Here is a 12,230-nt window from a genome sequence, read left to right as displayed (position 1 = left end):
GTTACTTACTGATATTGCTAGTAACTACATTACAATATATTAAATATATTACTCCAATACCATGTAGTGGACATTGCACTCCAGAAAACAGGGTGTACAGAAAAAGTGTACGAAATTCAAGGAAAAAAGCTAAGGATGAAGAAGTTAGAGAGAGACACACAACAAAAAATTACCTTAAATACATTTTTTAATTCCACACCGATAAGTAAGCATCTTAAACCAGCAATATTACTTTTCTTTTTAAATCTGTAGTATATTTATCATAGTAATGAATAGTAAATATAGTTCACTTACCGTTGTGTCTACATGCTTCAGTGCAATATCATTACTGGGAGGCTGTGGGGAGATAGAAAGATGAAAAATAACCATTAGAAAGACCCATCAATCCAGCCAAAAGGACTGGAAGAAAACACAGCCCTCTCAGAGCAGTGCTGCAGCAACAGCTTGACAACAGAGCCTTTTATAGACACAGCTTTCCTCCAACAGCAGTTCATATTCCACCTAGAATGAGTGGCTTCCAGTCCATTAACTCTGGAGAGGCAGGGAGATGAGGAGAGCACACCTAGCGAGGACGTCTGCCGGGGAGCAAACACTCCTCTATCACTGCAGCTACAGCACACAGCAACAACCAACCACCTTTCTCAATCCAATCAGTTATTTTCTACTTTCAGTAAGATATTTATACCCTACTAAAAGATTACTGAGCTACACCTGGTCAAAGCATAGGACAACATTTAAATCACCCCCACAGCTGAAGATAGGTACAAATGCAAAACATAGGGGGCTCAGATAAGTTTATGAGTTTGCATAACTATAGAGAAGCATGGTAATATTATACAAAATCAACATCACTTTTGGAACCAAACATATTGTTCGTAAACATATGCTATTGAACATTTTTGGGTTGATATACTTTTGCAAATGTCCTAACAATATAAGGGAAAGCAAAAATGTAATTGTTTATTCAACAAAATAATATCACTGTTTTCGGGCAATGTAGTTTTTAGCATCCCCTTAGTATAATTCTTGTCCATCACTTGTTTTGCCTTTTGAGGCCACATATGCCAACTCTGTGCCGAAAAGAACCACAGTACTTAATGTTACCTTAGCATCACAGTCTAAGATTAGTTCTAATAACGGTCTGTAAAACCAGTACTGAATAGTTCACTGAGTGAAATATAAAATGGTCTCAAATGATTAAGTTGAAACTTACACCTTCTTTTTCCTCGACACCCATAAGACAAGAGGTGCAGTTACAGTTTAAGGAGTATCCAAAAGAAGTCTTGATTTAGTGAGAAACCGCCATATGAAACATGCAGCTTCACCAAGAGCATTAATCTTTTCCGAGGCATCAAATCAGCTAACAGCAGTAAAGTTGGAGAGTCGATGGGTATTGAGATGCAATGTGGGGCTGCGTGCGGAGGGGTTCAGCCATAAACACTACATTTAAATATTTATATAAGGGAGGACACATTTGATTTCACTTAGTCAGTCCAGCACCATGTTCTCTGCATACCATATACAGAAGCGTCATGTACTTCAAGAGAAATCCTTCTTTTTTTAAAGATATATTTATGTATTAGAATGGGCTTCTGGAATCCATGATGTCATATTCCAGGCGTGGACTGCTTTGTTTCAGACTGTTTATATAATGTAAGAGAACTCACATGAATCAGAGTGAACATAAAAAACACGGAGCTGGAACATCTTAAAACGGTTGAACATAGCATGTAACAGATATGCATTCTTTATGAGTCACAGGCTTTTAAGAGCAGAAAACAACTTGCCTGTCTGGATTTCACCCTACTGAAAGTACATGTGCTGAATTCAAATCTAAGTGGAGAAGACAACCAAATGAGTGAATTAAAGAAGCCCAAAGAAGATAAGCATGTCATTGTGTCTGGCCAGCTGCTTGCAGGTGGGGGCGAGGATGTGGGAGTATCTGAGAATTCCCCCCCTCAACCAAAGAAGCTGTGTTTTATACTTCCAGTTCTTGGCTCTAAAATTATCAACCCTTGTTAGGCAACACTGGGAAATACTGCTCCCCCTCACTAGCTTTCATCTTCCAAATCTTCAATGCAATGCAGTGGAACGCTGCAATGGCAGTGTAAGGGTCCCGTACTTGGTTGCTATAGTAACTGAAGGCATCTACAATGGTAAGAACCAGTGGTGGAACAAAACGTTAGGTTACTTACCGTAACCCTGTTTCCCTGAAAGAGAAGATGACCGCCAAAACATTACTTATGGGATATGCCTCCTATTGGTAGGTATTTACTGAGCTCTTTATATCAGAGCTGCCGATAGGCTCCTTCCTGGGGTGATGTCCTCGATCCCGCCTACAGACGGATTAAACAGTCAGCCCACAGAAGTCATGTTTTTGTATCAAACCCGTGAGGGCGACCGATGCGACCTCGCTGGTTGGTGGTCGTCTTCTCTTTCAGGGAACCACGGTTACGATAAGTAACCTAAGGTTCCCTTTCAATTCGAAGACGACAACCAAATCATTACTTATGGGAAAGTATACCAGAGCCGTCATGAGGGAGAAGGAACGGCAGCATATGAGGGACGCATCAGAACCGCATAACCCGAGGTTAGCAGTGCGAGCATGCAACCTCAAGGACCCTCGTGTCTAATGAAGGCAAGGAAGGATCTATCACGTTAAGGCAATAGAACCTGGAGAAAGTATGTGGCATAGCCCAGCTAGCCCCAGTACAGATATTGGACAGCGAGGCCCCTCTGAACAAAGGAGGATACAGACAACATGCCCCACATGTCGACCTGTTCCTGTCCAGTTTTAAATAACTTTAGCATAACAGAGGCAGAAGTGTTAAAGGGACTAGGAGCTCTTAAAATAAACAAATCCCCTGTGCCAGATGAGATCCTCCCAATAGTACTCAAATAAATGAAAGAAGTTATTTACAAACCGCTAACCAAGATCATGCAACAGTCTCTTGACACAGGGGTTGTACCAACAGACTGGAGAATTGCAAACATAATCACAAAATTAAATCTCCACAAAAAGGGAGACAAAACCGAACCAGGTAACTACAGACCAATAAGCCTGACTTCTATTATATGTAAACTTATGGAAACTATAATAAGATCCAAAATGGAAAATTACCTACATGGTAACAGTATCCTGGGAGACAGTCATCATGGTTTTAGGAAAGGGAGATCGTGTCTAACTAACCTGCTTGATTTTTTTGAGGATGCAACATCGACAATGGATAATTGCAAAGCATATGACATGGTTTATTTAGATTTTAAGAAAGCTTTTGACAAAGTCCTGCATAAAAGATTAATCCTCAAACTGAACGCAGTAGGGATTCAAGGATGCACATAGATTAGGGAGTGGTTAACATGTAGAAAACAGAAAGTACTGATTAGAGGAGAAACCTCAAAAACCAGTGGTGTACCACAGGGATCAGTATTAGGTCCTCTGCTATTCCTAATCTACATTAATGATTTAGATTCTGGTATAGTAAACAAACTTGTTAAATTTGCAGACGACACAAAAATAGGAGGAGTGGCAAACACTGCTGCAGCAGCAAAGGTCATTCAAAATGATCTAGACAGCATTCAGAACTGGGCAGACACATGGCAACTGACATTTAATAGAGAAAAGTGTAAGGTACTGCACGCAGGCAATAAAATGTGCATTATAAATACCATATGGGAGATACTGAAATTGAAGCAGGAATCTATGAAAAAGACCTAGGAGTTTATGTTGACTCAGAAATGTCTTCATCTAGACAATGTGGGGAAGCTATAAAAAAGGACAACAAGATGCTCGGATATATTGTGAAAAGTGTTGAATTTAAATCAAGGGAAGTAATGTTAAAACTTTACAATGCATTAGTGAGACCTCATCTAGAATATTGTGTTCAGTTCTGGTCACCTTGTTACAAAAATGATATTGCTGCTTTAGAAAGAGTGCAAAGAAGAGCATCCAGAATTATCCTGGGTTTAAAAGGCATGTCGTATGCAAACAGGCTAAAAGAATTTAATCTATTCAGTCTTGAACAAAGAAGACTACGCGGTGATCTGATTCAAGCATTCAAAATTCTAAAAGGTACTGACAATGTCACCCAGGGGACTTTTTCAACCTGAAAAAAGAAACAAGGACCAGGGGTCACAAATAGAGATTAGATAAAAGGGCATTCAGAACAGAAAATACGAGGCACTTTTTTACACAGAGAATTGTGAGGGTCTGGAACCAACTCCCCAGTAATGTTGTTGAAGCTGACACCCTGGGATCCTTCAAGAAGCTGCTTGATGAGATTCTGGGATCAATAAGCTACTAACAACCAAACGAGCAAGATGGGCCGAATGGCCTCCTCTCGTTTGTAAACTTTCTTATGTTCTTATGTTCTTATGAAGTTGGCCCAAGATGTAGCCAACTCTCTGGTAGAATGCGCGGCTACCCTCCCAGGTGGGGCAGGCCGGCACTATCGAGACTGTGTCCACAATCCAGTGCGACAGTCGCTGCTTTGAGAGAGGCTGTCCTAGGGTCCATATCCCGTGACAGACAAAGAACTGGTCAGAATGACGCAGAGCTCTTGGCCTATCTATGTAACACCTCAACGCCTGCACCGGGCAGAGGAAGTTCAATCTCTTATCCTCCTCCGAAGAAAACGGAGGTGGATGGAAAGACTCCATTTCCACAGACTGGTACATATGGAAGGCTGTGATCACCTTAGGGAGGAAAGCAGGGTTTGTACGTAGTGACACCCTGCTGCCATCGTCCCAAATATGCATGCAGGAGCTGTGCACTGACAACGCCTGTAACTCACTGACCCGCTTTGCGGAGGTGATAGCCAAGAGGATGGCTGTTCATAGACAGGTACTTCAACTCTATGGAGTGTATGGGTTCAAACGGGGCCTTTGTTATTGCCTCCAGTACAATATCAAGGTTCCATTTGGGGAGAACGACCCTCCTTGGAGGGCGTAATTGGCTAGGACCCTTAAGAAAACGGGTTGCCAAGAAATGTGCACCTGGAGATACAGAGTCTACCAAGGCATGGCACGCAGAAATGGCCGCTAAATACACCTTCAATGTAGAAGGTGACCTACCAGTATCGAGCAGTTCTTGCAGAAACTGCAAGATAACTGGCATAGGACAAGAGACGGGGTCATGACCCTTAGTCAGACACCAGTTCTGAAAATATCTCAACTTGTAGGCGTATAACAACCTAGTGGAGCCTGCCCTAGTGTTCTGCAACGTGCCCACGACCACATCAGATCCAGCGGTCCCGTTCAGGGGCCAGACCCATAAATGGAACCTGACCGGTTCCGGATACCAGAGAGTGCCTCTTGCCTGACTGAGTAGATCCAGGCGAAGCGGGATCTCCCAGGGCTGGCCTTGTAAGAGCTGGCAAAGGGTCAAAAACCGGGTTCTCCTGGGCCACCTGGGGGCCACTAGGAGGACTGCCTTCTCTAACCGGACCTTCTCTAGAAAGGCCGGGAGCAACGGTATCATCGGGAACGCGTAAAGGAGCATCCTGGGCCACTCGTGGGCTAGGGCGTCGACGCCTAGTGGACCGCCTAAGCGGTGGAGGGAGTACCACAGGGGCAGTGTGTCGTCTACACCGTGGTGAAGCGATCGACCTGCGCCTTCCCGAAATCATTCCCAAATGCGCTCCACCACCTGAGGTTGGAGCTGCCACTATGAAGGATGCTAACCCTTCCTCGAAAGGAGGTCCGCTGCCCAGTTCACCACTCCAGGAAAATGCGTCGCCCATAGGGACAGCAGGTTCCTTTGAGCCCACATCAAAAGCCGGAAGGCAATGCGATGCAATCCCGGGTGGTTGACATATGCCACCACTGCAGTGTTGTCCGTCCGTACCAGCACACGTGTTCCTTGCAGTACCGGGAGGAAGTGCTGGAGGGCAAGTAAAACAGCCTGCAACTCCAGCAGGTTTATGTCCAGGGAAGTCCAACTGCCCGACCAGGTGCCGCAACTCCTCTGCCTTCCCAGACTGCCCCCCAACCAAAGTTGGAGGCGTCCATCGTCACTACTTGACGGTTCAACACTACTCCCATCCGCACACCTTCGTGGAGATGAGAGGTCATCCTCCACCAGCGCAGGGCTGCAGAACACGAGCCAGACACTGTCAGCCGACTGTGTCTGTCGCACTTCGGATGTAAATGGAATGCATTGAGCCACGCTTGCAGCGGGCACATGCAGAGTAAGCCCAGCTTGATGGCTGGTACAGCTGCGGCCATCAGACCCAATAGTTTTTGACACACCAAGGTAACCTCTGATCCCTGTTGAGACAGGGAGAGGCAACCTTGAATAGCTGCTACTCTGTCATCCGACATGTATGCACGCATTATACTGGAGTCCAACCGGAGCTCAAAGTACGTCGTGCACTGCACCGGTGTAAGACAACTTTGTCACAATCGCTGTGTGGGCCACTGCTCCCTCTCACGACTGGGAAGAAATTAACCTGGTAATACACTGATCCCCTGCAACCGCAAGGGGGCCAGGATAGCATCCACGCACTCTGAAAACGTATGAGGAGCTAATGAAAGGCCGAACGGCAGCATGGAAAACTCGTAAACGCTTCACTGAAAGGCGAAGCGGAGGTACTTCCTGTGCTCGGGACGAATGGGAATGTGGAAGTACGCATCCCGTAAGTCCACGGTGGTAAACCAGTCGTCCGGCCGGATGGACTGGAGAATGTGACGGTGAGTCAGCATTTGGAACCTCCTCTCCTTCAAAAACTCGTTGAGGAGTCTCAGGTCTAGGATACGGCGAAAGCCATCGTCCTTCTTGGGTACCAGGAAGTATCTCGAGTAGAACCCCTGTCCGTAGGAGGTGGGGTCTACAAGACAAGCCACTTCCTTCTGGAGTACTAAGACTTGAAGAGGGTCTGTCATGGATGTATTCGTGAACCCTCGAAACGGAGGAAGCCCCAAGTGGAACTGTAGCAAGCGCACCAGTGTTTCAGCTGTTGTGTGGAAAATGGATGGGTCTGAGGCCGCAAGTCTTCAGGGCCCCTGCTGAGGCTGCTGAGTTGGGGCGGAGCACTCTGAGGCGGCTGCCCAGGGTGACGGCCGTGGAACTGCCTCCTAGAATGCTGTTAATAGATGGGAGGGAGTAGCGCGGCAACTTGCTGAGATGCCTTGCGTTCCCGCTGGGAGCGCTGCAGGATCTCCTCCACCGCTGGCCCAAAAGTATGCCCTGGGGATATCGACGCGTCTAATAACGCCGCCTTATCCGCGTCCAGGACACTCACTTGCAACAGCCACAGCTGTAAGCTTGCCAGGCTGCGACCTAGGGCTTGCCCTTGAAGGCCGGAGATCTGGAGCAGTGTGCCTGACAGGAGGTGCAACTAGGTAGTCACCGGCTCTGGAAGCGGGGCTTCCCTCAGTATGCAACCTCGGAATTAGGCTCCACTTCAATAGAGAGCGCAGACAAGGGCTGGTACTGGGGGCGGTGATGGTGGAGCTGGGGCAGGTGCCTGCTGCCTCGACAAGAGCTCTAGGACCTGGGCCATCTGTGCCTTGAGGTCCATTATGTCCCTCGCCTGTCTCGTCTGTCTCTATCTCTGTCAGTTAACCTGCCTCGCTTGTCTGTCTGTCTCTGTCAGTTAACCTGCCTCGCTTGTGGAGATGGGGAGTGGCTACGAGGGGTCGACACCTGAGCCTGTGCGCAGGGAATATCCTGCGAGGGGCTCTGGGATAATTGGAGGAGGGGGGGGGGGGAATGGGGCCCCAAGGGCCGCTGACAGCTCGGCCACAGGGGACGTAGCCTCCGCCCCCGTGGCCCTAGCCAGCCTATTGAGAAGCACCAGGGGACTGAAAAGCCGCGCAGATGTCACAAAAAGCCTCATCCCCGACGTCCAAGCACCACGTACACAGGGTATGCCATCCTCCTGGGGCATGTTCGTGCAAGCATGGAACCACGACATGCTTGCCATCACTCCTCAAATACCACCTGGTATATACACCTCAGGCACCACACAATGAGCCTGCATGGAGTGCAAGGCACAGAAGCGGTTAAGCACTGCGTGCTCCAAGGTACCGAAGCACCAAGGGCAACGCGTGTACCAGACTATGCGTGCACTGGGGTACTGAGTACCACGTGCAACAGCTAGCACTGTGCACCAAGAGCACCGGGCGGCGTGCGCACCGTGTTCACTGAGCACTGTGCACCTGTTATCTTGCTGCTTAGTGCAGCGTGCACAGAGTACCATGTGCACCGAGCAACGTGTGTACCATGTGCACCGAGGCAGGGTGCACATGGTACTCTGTGCACGCTGAGAGAGTACAATGCCCTTATCCAGGGTGACTTACAATTGCTACAAGATATCACATTATTTTTACATACAATTACATTATTTTTTATACATTATTTTTACATACAATTACCCATTTATACAGTTGGGTTTTTACTGGAGCAATCTAGGTAAAGTGCCTTGCTCAAGGGTACAGCAGCAGTTTCCCCAAGCTGGGATTGAACCCACAACCCTCCGGTCAAGAGTCCAGAGCCCTAACCACTACTCCACACTGCTGCCGTATGACTGAACATGTGATTCTTTCTAGGCTCAATTCTTGAACAAACTGTCTCCCCAGAAGAAATTAAGAGGCACTGGAAACAAACCTTATAAAGATGACCAGACCCACACTGCCCCCTGTACCTACATCCTACACAGGGTGGGTGGGGGTGGGGTCTTTTGTGTCTTTACCCCTAGAGGAAGGATTTAAGCATTAAGTGTTCAGGTCACAAGTGAAATGCATCTACAGGTTTTTAACCCATATAACAAAACACCACAGAATTTGACGCAGTTATCAGTTATCAGTTATCAAGTTTGAGAGAGTCCTATGACTGAATTGCGCTGGGTGTTCAAGTCAGGACTGAGCTGCGATCACTTGTTTGCTGTCGCCAGTGTCATTGTTCCTCAAGAGGCCTTAAACTACATGACTTTGTTGTTTGATTTCAAATTAAGGGTATGAAAAGTCCTTTAAAAAATATACTGAAATAAACGCTTAAAAAATCTGTCCCAATATTGCTCCCTTGTTATTTGGCACCATGAATGAATGTAGGCTGTAAATTTACTTTACTGTTCAGTTTAAGGTTTGCTGCTATGATCTGTTTTATGCACCTATTAGGGAGCAGCACTTCAGTTCTGGTTTGCCCTTCAGCGTTAATTACAATACTGTCCTTTTATAAAGAAAACACAACCGTTTTCTCTAATAAAATGCAACCACAAATAACTTGTTTGTGAGAGCTGGGGTTCTGTGCAAAACAACCATCCTGCTGATAAGGACTGTTGTATAATTGAACAAAAAGCCCCATTCAGCAGTGCATGGTCTTGAAGCATTGCAGGCTGGTAAGCAGGCAGAGGTCAGACAACAAACCGCCCTCGGCCCATATTCTCCTAAACCACAAATACACTGGAATTAATTTGAGCTGTGGTGAGGGAAGGAGCTTATTTCCTGTTTAGGAGTCTTGCCCTGTGTCCCTGGCAGGAGGGAGGGCCGATTCGAACTGCACAGCTGGAAAGACTGTCCTTCCGCTAACAGGCAGACTGGAAAAATAAGTATCTTGTACTGCATCTCTAGAGGAACTTGCACTGTAATCCCAAAGAGACCACTACATATCTGTCATTCAAAAGGGGATCAAAACACCAACAACTGGACCTAAATTCTGCAAACTGTAAGGGACTTCATTGTCCAAATGTTGATGTCACAAAGGGGAAACATTTTCTGAAAGGGCCACAGGAGGTGATTCTTTATTGGGGTAAAACAAATACAAAATGCTGTTACAAATACGAAACCATTGCTCTTTTGATGTCACTGTTAAGGTGATGAGGTAGGGATAGCTTGTGACAGCTGCTGTTCTGTTCTGTCCTTAAGGGCAGTTGATGGTTCTTTGTAATACAGCACCATGATGTCATATCTCCAAATATGTTTGATCCAGAATACCACACGAGGAAAAAAACAAATGCAATAAATATTATAGCTTTTGAAAATCCATACATTATTGTACGGCGCTTAGCAACAAGCTGGAAATGTGTTTTTTGCTAATATGTGAAATTAAATTATTATACAGTAAGTTGTCATGTCATTAAGCTTTCCCTTTGACGGTGGTGTTATTTTTTTGAGGTGGTTAATAGGTTAAGTTCAATGACAGTGTTGTGTCACTGAATCTACCCTTTATAGTGGTACTGTAGATTTAAAGTTTTCATTTTGTAGGAGGACTCCTACTATATTATTAAAGCCCACACATACTGACCAATGTCTTAAGTTCCAGGCGGCTCCACCCAGCTCTTAACTGAGCAAGGTTTCCCAATCTGTTCTATAACTGGAAGAGAGGGCATTGAGGCCCCTTGCCACACTTTCCCTTCTCCTGATTCATCACAGCACCAGTCAAGTCTCAAACAGTATATATAACACAAGAACAAAGGGGATTTTGTTAAACAACTGGACAACAAACTTGCCTGGAAAAGTGATAACATTTTCTAATTTAATTATTTGTCTTATTTTAAGTAAGCTTCTTGGTATAAATGCACAGTAACAAAATGAATGAACATATTTCTATAAAAGTGACTGCAGTATATATCACATGTACAGTACAGTATGTATTATCAACAACTTATCTTCCCTGCAGCTGTAGAAACTTACAAAAGCAACTGCGTTGTTTTGAAGACAGATGGCTCTGTTTTAAAGCTATTATGAAGGGCAAAGGCTAAGGGATAAAATCATTTTAAATGTAAAGTTCGGGATGAAAGAAATTCCTCAACACACATCAATCAAATAATTTGTCAGACAAATATATAAAAACAATCCATACTCTTCTTTTTACCCTTTGGCTTACTTATTCATACAGGGGATTCTGATTGCCCCATCCCATCCAAATGGCCTAGTGATCATCTTTCTGTATCTGCCAAGAGGGTAAGGAATATCAAAAACAATGCCCCAAATAGGGGGATTCTAACCAAAATAACGTATATTCTTTGGCAAACCTTCAGGTCTTAAAGCACTTATACATGTTTAGCATTTTAGTGAGGTCGCTAGCGATGATAGCCCTAAAAGATTTGTACAAATTATTAATACCAGCAGAAGAATCTCCTGCCATTTAACACATGTTGTGTTTTATTGAATCTGTGAGGCAGGTGGATGAGACAGGATTCAATACATGTATGTCCCCTGAAAGAAACGCTGAGTCCAGAATAGAGCATTGAGGGGCTATAACATCCTCTTGGTAACACATTTTTATTACATTTTGAGAAATTGTGAAACTGTGTGAACTCTATGGAATTCGAGAAGTTGCCCTGCCATAACTTTGGAAAAAACATGTCTGCATTATAAAATAGGTATATAGATATAATAGGAAGCTTTACAATTGTCCACACTGACTGAAGGGGATCTATTGCAGACCAACACAGCTTAAAAATGATCATGCACTTCCATTTACTAAGTGGGTCTCATATGGGTCTCATAAGTGGTTGCATACATGGTTAAAAGTAACTTCTCAGTTGCAATATTTGAATATATATGCTCGAATAAATCAATTTTGTTTTTAAATATTCAGATATTAATTGCACAAAGTCAAGTACAGTGTACTCTGTTTATAAGAATCACTGGTATAAGAATCAACCGCATATAGTGATCAAAACCACTGGGACAAAATCATTCCTATACTATCCAATGTAAAATAATCCGCTTGTAAGAATCAAGCAATCTGCTTAGAATAATTTTGAGTCAAACTGACTACATGTAATAGGGTACTTGATCAAGTGCAATGACGTGTACAGCCAATAAAGCTGTTTTTGAATTTGAATTTGATCACATCTCACGTGATTAGTCATGTACACAGCGTGGACAGTGCAATGATGCAGGAAACACTGCATTGTTTGTAATCAAACGTGACTGCACCACTGCATTGTGCAGGTATGTTTTTTGTGTTTTCTGTTGGTGAAAATGTATTTCAATAAAGTGAATACACATTAATTGAATACATACTGAGTACAGCAGTGTTATTGTGTGATATGCATGTAGAGGGAGTGGGATCGCTGCGGGGGGGGTTCAGAACTTTGCATCTCTTCTTAGTGAAAAACTGTGAGATTTGCACTGCAACAGAAAATAAGCAAGCCGCAGATGCTTAAATGCAGTGGTAGTCATGACAGTAAAATACTGTACTGTAATATCATTTTAATTCAAAGGCCATTACATGTAACACCACACGGCAGTTAAACTAGGCACCCTCACGAGACGATTGT

The 12,230-nt window shown here is 44.5% G+C and overlaps 1 protein-coding gene across 6 annotated transcripts in view; it reads right to left on the bottom strand.

The window, feature by feature from the left end:
- Positions 1 to 12,230, bottom strand: part of LOC117426356 (tensin-1-like) — a 309,710-nt gene that overhangs the window by 123,600 nt on the left and 173,880 nt on the right. For all 6 annotated transcript variants that reach the window (XM_059033470.1, XM_059033468.1, XM_059033471.1 and 3 more), the window contains one exon: positions 295 to 336. In XM_059033470.1, the coding sequence (XP_058889453.1) occupies positions 295 to 336 (42 nt within the window). The remainder of the gene's footprint in view (positions 1 to 294; positions 337 to 12,230) is intronic.

This window comes from Acipenser ruthenus, chromosome 11, assembly GCF_902713425.1.
Source record: "Acipenser ruthenus chromosome 11, fAciRut3.2 maternal haplotype, whole genome shotgun sequence".
Classification (NCBI taxonomy): Eukaryota; Metazoa; Chordata; class Actinopteri; order Acipenseriformes; family Acipenseridae; genus Acipenser; species Acipenser ruthenus.
Note: the sequence above shows the minus strand (reverse complement) of the source record. Positions and strands in the feature narration are given on the sequence as shown.